This window comes from Chiroxiphia lanceolata, chromosome 2 (assembly GCF_009829145.1).
Source record: "Chiroxiphia lanceolata isolate bChiLan1 chromosome 2, bChiLan1.pri, whole genome shotgun sequence".
NCBI classification, from domain to species: domain Eukaryota; kingdom Metazoa; phylum Chordata; class Aves; order Passeriformes; family Pipridae; genus Chiroxiphia; species Chiroxiphia lanceolata.
Window position 1 is genome coordinate 56498961 of NC_045638.1, and position 12894 is coordinate 56511854.

At 41.0% G+C, this 12894-nt stretch overlaps 1 protein-coding gene across 6 annotated transcripts in view; it reads right to left on the minus strand.

Annotated features, from left to right (window-relative positions):
- Positions 1–1617: 1617 nt before the first annotated feature.
- The window catches only part of FAM124A (family with sequence similarity 124 member A), a 43783-nt gene continuing 32506 nt past the window's right edge, over positions 1618–12894 (minus strand). The window contains exons 4-5 of one of the 6 annotated variants that reach the window (XM_032680260.1): positions 7324–7476; positions 1618–2406 (exon numbers count right to left, since the gene is read on the minus strand). In XM_032680260.1, the coding sequence (XP_032536151.1) occupies positions 2284–2406; positions 7324–7476 (276 nt within the window). In that variant the 3' untranslated portion in view covers positions 1618–2283. Of the gene's footprint in view, positions 2407–3501; positions 7477–12894 lie in introns of those variants that run through there. The other 5 variants (XR_004355440.1, XR_004355439.1, XM_032680262.1 and 2 more) reach the window with 5 other exon arrangements.

Consider the following 12894-nt stretch of genomic DNA (forward strand, 5'->3'; position numbering starts at 1 on the left):
TCATTTCCACACTCAAGATGGACAGGACAATGATTTGGAAAAGCCATCATGTTGTACAGACAGTAAACAAAACTGATTGCCACCTTTGATGATATCACTTCGTTGATGGATGGACAAAGAACAGTGAATCTAACTTTCCTTGACTTTAGCAGGACTTTCAACATAGTCTTCACGGTATCCTAGTCGCCAAATCAAGGAAACAGACTAGATGGGGGGACTACAACATGAGTGAATAACTGACCGGATTGTCAGACTTAAAGGGCATTGGACAACAGCTTAAATTCTAACTGGTAGCCAACTGCAAATGGCATTCTTCTGAGGTCAACACTGGTTTTTTTCAGTTACAGTGCTGCTCAACATTTTCATCTATGTCTCACAAAAGGGGATGAAATGCACCCTCAGCAAGTTACCACATGACCCCCAACTGCGGGCCATGACTGATACACTGAAAGGCAGGGCTACCACTCACAGAGACCTTTACCAGCTGAAGAAGGGTACCAATGAGAATCACACCAAGCTCAATAAAAGCAAATACAAGCCCTGCACCTGGCATGGACTAACTTGGTATGACAGCATAAGCTAAAGGACCTACTAGGTAGGCAGCAGCTTTGCAAAAAGAGATGTCGGGATCCTGGTGAACAGCAAGTTGAACATGATTAAGTGGGGCACCCTTGCAGTGATAAGGCCAACAGCATACTGGGTGATATGAGCAAGGAAGTTGCCATCAAGTTGGCAGGAATTATTCTTCCTGCGTACCGAGCACTCCTCAAACCACATACATCCATAAGGCTGCGTACAGTTTTGGGCTCCTCAGTACAAGACAGACATTGACAAACTGGAGAGAGTTCAGATGGTCAGGGAGTGACAGCATATGATGTGGAAGAAGAGGCTGAAAGAGAAACTGCAGTTTTCCAGCACCTAATGGGGTATTATAGAGAAGACAGAGACAGAATATCTCAGAGGTACAGAGTGAAACAAAAGGGAAAGATCACAGGTTTGAAGATGGCAAATTTTGACTGCAGACTAGGAAGTAATTCTTCACCATTACAGTGGTTAAGCACTGGCACACATTGCCCAGAGACACTGTGAAATTACTACCTTTGGATATTTTCAAACCTGACCAGACAAGGTTCTGAACAACTCGATTTAATTTCAAAACTTTGAGGCTTGAGCAGCTTTGTGCCTGCTTTCAGCAGGCACTTTCGACTAGACAACCTCCAGAGGCCTCTTCCAACTCCCAATGTTTCTACAACTCTATAAGTGACATACAAATATATATAAGTGTTAAACCATAAACCCATAAAAACTAAACAAAGCCAAACATACACAGCTTTGCATATACAATGTAATGTTGACACGCAGACATGTCCCATGGGGGGAATAAAGAAATGTATAATAGATAACACCATACACTGATGTAAATAAGATGGAAGGACTATTATGAAGACAACTTATATCAAACAAACCAAGATGGGATTTAAGCATGCAAGATTACCAACATGCGTCATAGCTCCTATTTTATCATTCAGTTATACTGGAGCAAATTATTTAAAACACCTCAGTCAGAATCAAAAGACCCAGTCTGCAGAGGCAAAGCTGAGTCCAACATAAAAGTGGTTTTGCTATGTTTATTTTGTAATTATCCCACTGACACACACTGCCAAAAGCTGTAGAGCTTGTGACACTGCAGTCATTTTTGAAGCCTAGTTAAAATACCGTGTGAGTCTGCAATACTTCATAAATGAACACGCAGAAGAATAAGTACAACTGACTTTTTATCTCTATTTTATTTCACAGAAGAAATGCATTCTGGGGTGAGGAGAAAGTTCAGGGGAAGCCTGCAGTTCTTAAAGGACATTGTTCATAATTTAATCAAAACAATAAGTAAATGCCATGAAACATATGCATATTCAACTAACCAAAGAGATGAGCCCCTTCTTAAATAATGGGAAGAGAATGAATGAAGCCTATCTCCAGTGAAACTCACTTCATAATCTGGCTTTTTTTTTTTAATAGACCAAATGTTTTCTGTACACTATCATCTCTGTTTTTCCTGACAGTAGGACACTCTGTTTTTTACAAAATTTGGTTACAAGTACCATCAATGTAAACAATTAAAACTTTCATTTTTAGTTAGGTATCAGTACACAGAACAGAAATACTTGGAGACAAAACCAGTGAGACAGCATAAATTCAGAGTCTGTGGGGACTCATTTGGTTTTCTTCCCACTAGGAATGTGCTGAAATCTGGAGCTGAGATGCTTGCAGAGCTGCTTATTAATATCACACATGAACCTCAGGACTGACACTTGAAGCATCCTGTACTTCTTTGTAGATCTCCAGTACTGGTGCTTCCTGCTGCATCAGGTGACGGCTCCCAGATGTGCCTTCTTCTAGAGGGATGCCCTAGGTGGAAAGATGTTTCAAAGCCTCCTCTTCATGAAAACCCCCACTCAGCTTTTGTCAGGAGTTTGGGTGTTGGCATGGTGCCAGGATCAGACAGCTACATCAGGTCAAATGAGTTTTTTATTTCATGTTCAGATCAAATCTTATCTGTATTATTAAAATATTGTGAAAAGGCTCTTTCTTTTTCTTATTCCAAATAAGGAATACTTAAATTTTTAACAGATTTAATCAAATTTATCCTGTTGTTTGTCACATCTGGAAGTAGCCAGTGTTGATAAAATGTCTGTCCAATAAATATACAATGCTATTTCATCATTTATTTTTGTATGACCATGAACATGACACAAAATAATGAAGCATAAATTTTAACCTGTGGAGCCTGACTGTCCTAGGCATCATTGCTTGTATGGTGAATTGCAGGCTGATGGAAAAAGTGGCTAGTCTGACTTCACAGTGTATTTTGGCAGGGTACAAACAATAATATGGAAGAGGACTTTAGATAAATTGGGCTCACCATGTTCCAGGGGGGGATTTGATCTAAAGGTCATGAAAGTCAGAGGAAAGACTTCGTGGGCTCTGAAGGAGCATAGAGAAGGTAAACACATACACACCATGACAAACCCTTCATTAGTGCTATTTTTGGTCCCAGAAAGAGAACAGTTTACCCCAAAATGTAGTAAGCTTACAGAGTTTTAGAGGGTAGGAGAAGGCTGATAATCTTCTGTGCTCTTAGAGCTTGAATAGACTTCCCTGTTTATTCATTGTGTTTAGCACAAAAGCCAAAGTCTTCCCCTGGTACATGCTACGATACTATCTCACAGACGGGAGACTTAGACTTCAGCTTGATGCCTTTTTCCCTGTGTGGAGAAAACAACCGCAAAAGGAAAAAGCCTTGAGGTATTTTGACTCTTGAGTATCCCTCTGGCCTCTTGTGGACTGGGGGTGCAGGTTAATTGGAATTCCTCTGCCTCCCCTATAAACATGTACTCAGTTTCCCCCAGGCTTCCTTCCAGAATTGTTTGTAAAAACTGTGCACTTCCTTAAATGGGCTAGGGAAGCTCTTCCATGTTTCATAACTATTATTTAGAGTATGTGTGCTTTTCTGGTTTTTTTTTTCCTTTTTTTCCCCCTTTTTCTGCAAAGCAGTAATTCCTTTGATTAAAATTATCTAGTAATTTCTCCAAAAATGAGTTTTTATTCCATATACCACAATGCCATCATGGTAGGCCTTCAGCATCTACACCTGTACATAGGCTACATCCATCATTATACATACACATTTTTACATAGTTATTTTCTCAGTGGCTAGACCAGAGCTGCAATCAGGGATACTTTTCAGAACGTGCATGATGAAATCTGTTTATTTGACCTAAATCCTGGAGAAGGTACTTAGCTTTTTACTTACCTTTTTTTTTAAAAATACCAAATTAACCAGAGCAAAACAGGTTATCAAGAATATGTATTTTAAAAACATCTTTTGAAAGCCAGTAAAATTTAACTTGTTTTCCCTTTGGAGAAAAGTATTTGAGAAGAAATGTGTTTTGCCCAGAAAGAAGTATGCTTGCACTGGAAATACAAAGAATAAGTTTCTGCATTAATTATTTTTTAACAGAAAAGTAACAATCCTTTAAAAAACGTGGCGTTGTCATACATTTGGGCCTATATAAAAATGCTGGGTTATCTTTCAGTAAGCTGTGTATTGCCTGAGTTAGAAGTAGCAAACGTGGTTTACTCGGGTTACCCCTGTCCACACAAGTGGTTCAGACAACAGCCCAGATAGCTCCCTTCCAACTGGAAATGAAAGGCTTTTTGGATGGGAGGGGTTCAAAATGTTCTCTAATGTTTCCCTCTTGGCACTTGCTGCATCTGGTCTGTCAGAGATATAGTGGAGCTTCCTCTTCCCTAGGGAAGGAATGAAGCTTCTTCAAAAATTTTCTATAAATACATCGGCAGCAAAAGGAGGACTAATGAGAGTCTCTATCCTTTGCTGGATGCAGAGGGTAACAAAGTGTCAGGGGATGAGGAAAAGGCTGAGGTACTTAATGCCTTCTTTGCCTTAGTCTTTAATACCAAAACCAGTTTGCCCCAGGATATCCAGCTACCAGAGCTGGAAGTTAGAGACAGTTAGAGCAGAATGAAGCCCCTATAATCCAGGAGGAAAGGGTTCCAGTCAGACACCTATGTGCCTAGATAGGATGCACCTGAGAGTAATGAGGGAAGTGGCAAAAGAACTTGCCAAACCACTTTCAATCATTTACCAGCAGTCCTGGTTAAATGGAGAAGTCCCAGCTGACTGTAAATTAGCAAATATAATGCCCGTCTACAAGGGTTGGAAGGAAGATCTGGGAAACTACAGGCCTATCAGCCTGACCTTGGTACCAGGGAAGGTCATGGAGCAGATCATACTGAGGACCATCAAATGGCATGTACAGGACAACCAGAGCATCAGGTCCCCAGGATTTACAAAAAGTAGGTCCTGCTTGACCAACCTGATCACCTTCTATGACAAAGTGACCCACTTAGGAGGTGAGGGAAAGATGGTGGATGTTGTCGATCCAGACTTCAGTAAAGCCTTTGACACCATCTCCCACAGCATTCGCCTGAAGTAATTGGCTGCACGTGGACAGGTGTACTCTTTGCTGGGTGGAAAACTGTCTGGATGACCAAGGCCAGAGAGCGGTGGTGAATGGAACTAAATCCATTTGGTGGCTGGTGACTAGTGGTGTTACCCAGGACTCAGTACTGGGGTCAGTCCTTTTTCACATCTTCATAGATGATTTGGATGAGGGGATTGAGTGTATCCTCAGTCAGTTCACAGAAGACATAAAGTTGGGCAGGAGTGTTGATCTGCTGGAGGGTTGTAAGGCTCTACAGAGAGATCTTGACAGACTGGGTCAATGGGCTGAGGACAACGGTATGAGGCTCAATAACATGAACCAAGTGCTGGGTCCTGCACTTGGGTGACAACAACCCCAGGTAGAGCTACAGACTGGGGAAAGAGTGCCTTGAGAGCTGCTTAGTGGAAAGGGACTGGGGGGTGCTGATTCACAGCCAGCTGGATATGAGCCAGCAGTGTGCCCAAGTGGCCAAGAAGGCCAATGGCATCCTGGCCTTTGTCAGCAACAGTGTGGCCAGTAAGACCAGGGCAGCAATTGTCCCACTTTACTTGGCACTGGTGAGGCCACACCTCAAATCCAGTGTTCAGTTTTGGGCCCCTCACTGCAGGAAAGACATTGAGGTGCTGGAGTGAGTCCAGAGAAGGGCAATGGAGGTGGGGTAGGGTCTGCAGCAAAATCTTATGAGGAACAACTCAGGGAACTGGGGCTGTTTAGCCTGGAGAAAAGAAAGCTCAGGGGAGACTTCACTGCTCTCTACAACTACCTGAAAGAAGGTTGTAGTGAGGTGGTGGTCGGTCTCTTCCGCCATGTCACAAGTGCAAGGATGAGCAGAAATTAACCTCCCCCACCAGAGGAGTTTCAGATTAGATATTAGAAAAAAATTATTCACTGAAAGAGTGGTTAGGCCTTAGAATAAGTTTTCCAGGGAGGTGGTGGAGTCAGTCTCTGGAAGTGTTCAAGAGGCAACTGGATATGGCACATGGGAATATGGTTTAGGGGTGATTATGGTAGTGCTAGGTTGACACTTGGACTAGACAGTCTTGAAGGTCTCTTACAATCTTGGTGATTCTGTTGTTCTCCCCCTCCTCACCACTGCCAGGTCTCAGAGGTTAGAAGTAATAGTGTGTCTCCTCACAGGAAACTTCTTGCCTGACTCTACTTGAGAGGTACTGCTGGGACCCGCTGTGCTTAGAACTTGTGCCTTTGGAACTTGTGAAAGGGAAATAAGACCCCTTTCTTCTCCCGTCTTTCTTGAGTTAAAGGAATTTCTCAGAAAGTTAAAGCAGTTTGGTATCACAAATTAATCTTCATTTTCTGCCAAATTAAAATGGAATACTATACATCTCTTCTGGCATTTCTTTCACCACCAAAGGGTCAGTCACAGAAAACATCCACCTTGCAGTGCTGTGGAAAAGCCTCTGTGCTGATCATCTCCTCCAGTACAAAGGTAAAGGCACAAGCTCAGACTGCTTTACTGTACCTAGTTTGGGAATACCCATCTCAGAGGGTTCTGAGTATTTTCTTCAAATATTTAACATGCTCTGCTGCATCACCTTCCCCTCAGCAAGGAACCTTCTGTATGCTCAAGGTGGACCCACTGCTGCCATTCACAAGTAGAACACATTTGCCCTGGAAGGTATAAGATAGAGAAACCTCAGATGTAAAATTCTTCTTCATTAACTGGTGAAGCTGGGCAAGCATGATTGTCCAGAGAACATGGAGCTGCTCTCAAGGACTGTTTGTGATGCTTGGTGGGAGATGCTGATGTGAAAGAGCTGGAAGACCATTCAGAAATAGAACGCAATGAATCATCAACTGACTCAAAAGTATTGCACATGACTGACACAGGCCTCCCACTGGTGGCCGCCTGTTTAGCCTTACTGACAGTTTGTTTCTGTAGGGGAAGAGAGTCTGCCAACTCACTGCAAAATCCATTAAGGGAAGAGTATGCAGAAACCACAGACAGGTCTGAGAAGGACAGCTTCATCCCTGTATCCACATCAGTCTCCTGGGCACCTTCCAAGTCATCAATGTTAAGCTTGGGACTGCATTTCCATGTTTTTAACCTGGTTGCAGTTGACCCAGCATTTAAAAAATGAAATGGTTCACTGAAATGAAATGTCTCTGATGCTGAAGAGGAGTTCACTGTGGGCAAGCAGAACAGAGACCTGCTTCGTTGAAATGACCATGAAATGCTGGAGGCACTGCTGGATCTGTGCGTGAAGTCTCCCCCATCACTGTGTCTCAAGTCCTCTTGGGAGAAACCAAGATAATGACCAAGGCCGTTCTTGGGATGTACCTTTTTTTGACCCATTTCTTGTGGTTGTTCAGAGACAGATAGGTGGCTCTGAGGAAGAAAGGCTGGCAGAGTGGTGAAGTGGGAATCTGTTGACAGAGATGGATACGGTTGCTTGTTCTGCTTTGCAGCCTTCCTACACCAACTGCGTGCTTGCTGCAGCCAGGAGAGGGAAAAAAGAAGATCACATTAATACAGAATTGGCAGTTTTACAACCATAAAGTCCCTGTTGCTGAGTTGTTACTGCAAATAATTATGAAGCAGACTTCAGTCAGTATGCTTGCAGCAAACATTTCACTTCAGTAACAAAGAGAAACCACCCTGCCAAAATCCCAAATATTTACATAAGGAGCCTCAAAGACAACAAGAATAAATGGTAGAGAAGCCCTGCCTTGGGGGCTGAATTACGCTAGCTTTAAATTCTCACTTCCTATTGACTTGTTCAGATTCATTCATATTCTCTCTTCCTACATTACTGCCTTAGTGGACAGCTGAAGAACAAAAATGAATAAATGGAAGATATATGTTACCAAAATGATAATTTCTCATTTCTTCCTTGCTGTGTTTTTTGTTTGTTTTCCCCTCTGAAACATCAGAAAGCCTTCAGCAAGCAAGCTCATTCTCTGTCTTCCCAACAGAAATTTACTACTTCTTTCAACTCTTTCACATTTTCTCTTTCATATCTGGTTAGCTGAGCAGTGCACCCTAGAACCCACTTGTTCTGTTAACTAGCTCATAGTGACATTATGCACAGACATATAATTTGCTTGTATGTATGTAGACTGAAGACTGAAACTGATGACTGTGATCTGAATTTGGACCTGAATCTCAGTCCTATGGCAGGATTCAGTTGTCTGCCTGTCAGATACTCAAGCATTTGAACAGGGAAAGCAGCTGTGACAAAGGGGGAGCCAATATCTTTCTCAAGTAGCTGGATGCCAGGTGGCTTTCCTATGGGATTAGACACTGATGCGTGGGTAACTGCACTGTGTTTGAGCAATCAGAAGGTTTTTCATCATCCCAAGGCAAACTTTTAGAAGTTTGCCTTTCAAAAAGTTTAATTTAAATTCTTGTTACTGGAATTTCTTGCAGAATAAAAAATGCTTGATCTCTCTCCCAAATGGGACAGAAACTAATGCGACAAAGTGCAAGATATATATTCTTGAAGATAAACAATAATCTCAGCTATGGGACTTGTCAGTTGGAAACAACAGAGGAGAAGAAAGGAACTGGGATTCCTGATCACTATGTCTATTAAAGTGACAAGGCGTGCGACAACCACGATATGAAGGCAGTTTCAAGTGAGTTAAAAAGTCTTATGCACTATGGACAACACTGCTAAGTGCCTCATCCAGAATGCTGCCATGACTCAAATAATCATGCATATGTGAAAAAAGAATAATTTGAGACTGATAAAAAAGGAGCCACAGGAAAAAAAAAAGACAAACTATCTATAAAAAAACTGAACCACAAACTAATAAAAGGTTTCTAAGAACAACACAGAAAAGAGTCTTATGGTGCAAGATATGGATAAAGACAGAGCTTATTCATTTTAGCAAAGAGATTATAATGACATGACAGAAAGGGCTGAGACCTGGCAAACAAAGGAGGTCTTTTGTATCCTCTGTCTCTAAAAGAAACTCCATACATTGCTGCTTTTAAACATCTTGCTAGTGCACATCACATTGTCTTAGTGACCTATATCTGTCATAACCCAGCTCCCTGTTTTTATTGAAGTGATTTTAGAGGCAAAAAAAAGGAATTTCCAATCTGCAAAAAAATGTTTTGCTCATTCATAATCAGTTAGGTAGAGATCTATAGGACAAGCCAAGCCACAGAATTCACTTAGATGGTTGTAGATTAATACATATACACATATATATCTGTAATGAAATACGTTAATTCATAACCTATTTCTGTGTAATACAGTAAACTGTTTTCCTTAGTGCCATAAAGAATTAAATGAATATGAGTCAAATAGAACGAGTCAATTGTCAATAAAACATTAGCCAGAAATCACTTTAGACTTCTACACACATTATTTTATTTATGCAACACATAAACCAATTTGCTTAAAAAATACTCAGTAAGATAAAAGGCTTGTGCCCATGAAGAAAATACCAGCTCCTTCTTAAATGAAGACAGTTTTTGGATAACCCAGAAATAAGAATATGACACGCTGAAAGTACACAACCAGAGCACTCTTTTGATGGGTTTGTCTAAGAAAACACTTCTCATTATATTTTGTTTGCATTTACCAAAAGTACTATTTTTTTTTCTGCAGTAGCTCTGTTATCAGATATGTTACATGAACTCAACCATCATGTTTGGTGAATCAACAGAAGCACCTCCAGAACACTTCTACCTCTAAGAGAGAAAATCATGGATTGCCCCACCATGGCTTGTTTTCACGCTATTCTTGTATTTTTGTAGACTTAGTTGATAATTTGGTAGGTCAAGCATCCAGAGAAATCAAGGATTAAAGCAAGTCTCATCTTCCTCTTTGTGGAAAGGTAAGGATGGGACCACTGGTAACAACTCAGACGAAACTGTACCTGAAAACATATGGCTTTTGGGAACAGATCTGTACTTGCACCGCAGAGAGTTCTGTGAGCAGTACAAAAGCCTTGCCTTTACCTTGCACAGACTATACCACCTGTCCACATGTATATATGTATATATATGCACATATATGTATATATACACACAAATATATGTGTATATATATATACACAGGCATCCTGGGTAGGGTTTAGTTGTCTACTTAATGCAGCCAATGGAGTCTGGCGAGCAATTCAGCTTTCCCTGAAGAAATTCTTGTGTCTGTTTAGCTGAATTGCTTTCTACGTCCTTAGGCTGCACTGAGAACATACCCACCAACTACAGTAAGAACACAGACTGTAGCTGACACAAAAATACCTGAGAGTAAACATCAGTTTTAGGTGTCTGTGATTTGGAGCTGAACCAAATCCTGCAGAGATGACTCCCATGTATTTATTTGGCTTTGGTGTATACAGGAGGCATTTTGCACACTAATAAAAATCTCATGTATTTAGATGATGGTAATAATTTCTTATTTATTGACATAACTTCTGACATCTGTTCCAAAGAAAAAGTAATTTAATTTGGTCTCTCAGGTCACCACTATTAAGAGATAGTTGGTCCAATTCAATTGTGTAACTGTACATATTTGCTGTATCCTGGCTGGCTCACAAGCACACACACAGGCCACTCTGTAACAGGGATTTCAGTGACTGGGAATGCTGCTGGGCATGTATAATTTATTAATACAGGGAAAATCTTAAGCATTTTGGGAGTAAAGCACAGACATAAGAACAGCTGTTTTGAGCTCCTTCTATTATTTTGAAACCCTCTAGTTTAAATCAGATTGTGTTAGTTTGGGATTGTAGATATGCAACACAATGACTACAGGTGCAACCAAATTTTCAGGACTCAAAAGGATGCTCACCCAAGGCATCAAAGAGGATGTGAACCCAAGGGCAATACCAGAATAAATGGATGAGGTGAGATGAAACACTCCCGCTAAAACCCCTGCTCTCATGTAGGAACTTTCTATCCAAAATGCAGATAAAAAGTAAAAAATTAAAGGAAAGGGGAAATGCACTTCTAAGTGGAAGTACTTGGAAGGGGCAACCTGCCCCAAACAGCCAAATAACTTTAAGTATCTGGGCTAAAACTAACAACAATTTACTTTAGGTAAGATACTAGTTTTAGAGTTTTGTTATTTTAAACTTTTTTTCCCTAGCTCTTTTAATGTTCCTGTGGTCAGACAGAGGCATTTCATTTTATACAAGGTATTTGCTGTTAATCCTGATACTGAGTCACAGCTTCTGGTCAAGCTCAGTTGGCCTGGCAGGAGGTAACAGTGGATCAGCGAGGAGAAGGGGACAAGTACAGCCTGCCTTAGGATGGCTGCCTGCAGGGTAGGCCAAGTGACATCACTAACACAACTTATTTCCGAACAGCTCTGTTTACAGGAGGAATTGCTTATCTCAATAATTTTTTTTAGATAAATTCAGATTTAGAAGACCTATTTTCTGATGCTGGTCTTCATTACTTGGGCAGAAAAGGGAAATAATAGGGAGGTATTATTTTAATACTTTCATCTTAAAGCAATATAACTGAAGACTTTCCTGGCTACGAGAATACCAGACTGCACAACTGTAGAACAGGTAGTGCGTCAGAAGCTCCATCTCACGAAATACTAGTGAATAAAGCTTACAGGCTAATCCTATATTGTAGAGAACTGGATTATGTGGACTAATAAGACTTTTCTATATCTACATTCTCTAACTTGTCAGAGATCACAGAGAGGATTCAGTGATTTAGCCAGGATTAAAACAGGCAAAATTAGCTCCTAGTCCTGTGCCAAGCCCATTGACTGTGCACCCTTGTGCCACCCTGGCATGGCACATGGAGTGTTGCATCCAGCCTTTGCATTATGTGATTGCTTCTCTTTAGTTTTTTGAGGAGGCTTCTCCCACCTCCTTAAACCTGCCATTGGCTTTGGAAACAGTTGCATTTTCTTTAATTTTCTGAATTAATTTTTTTTCAAGTCCTCATCTTCAGCCTTTTCATGGCTTGCTCTCAGCATTGCCTGTTACCTCCCTGCAGCCTGGCAGAGCCTTGCCTGGTACAGCCATGCTGCCTGCAACAGGCACAAGCACCACAGAGATGCCAGAGAGGGGGTGAGTCATCTGAAAGGACAAAGAGATGATCCAAAATGACACTCTGATTTGAAATTCCAAATACAGGGACGTAGGTTTGTCAGACCTTGCCACAGAGATGCGCAACAAACCCGGCCATTGACTGCACAGATTAGCTCTCTAACAGAACAGATTTTTTCATCTGGTGCTAATCTGGTGCTCATTTATAATCTCTGCACAAGTCTTTGTGAAGCCTGGAGGGATTTAGAGTCTTTGTGTTTTACAATGGGCTGCAGAAGAATTTCATGATGAATATCTGGGAATGCCATAAACAACTTGTGGCGAAGCTTGCAGAAATGCACTTTTGCCTTGGGCTGCCCGGACCTAACAGAAAAAAAATCCATGAGTGTTCTTGCAGTCTATTTTAAGTTATCTCCTTTTTAAGAAAGCAGATAGAGATCTCCTTAAGTATTATCTGTATTAAGAACTGCCAGCAAGGCTCTGCTGAGGTCAGGACCCAGCCAGCACAGCAATGACATCACCATTCAAGCCCAGATTTTGCCTGCCTTGCTCAACAGGAGTGCAATGGTGTTCATTTAATTGTATTTAAACCAGTGGGATTGATCCAGGAAAAAAATCAACACAAGAAAAAATGGCAGAGGTTAGTCCTCAGTATCACCAACGTCTCATTTGAAAGTAAGACTTGAAAAAATGCACAGGATATCAAAAGGCAAAATGCACAAATTTGATTTAAAGTTGAATGTATTTCAAAAGTGGCTTAGAGTGTTTACAAAACTAGAAAAGGTGGGTGCTTTGTAACACAAAATATATTCACTCTCAAGAGTTTTTGCTGGGTGTATAGAGTCATAAGAGATCCTAGTATGCCATGAAACATAACTGCACTAAC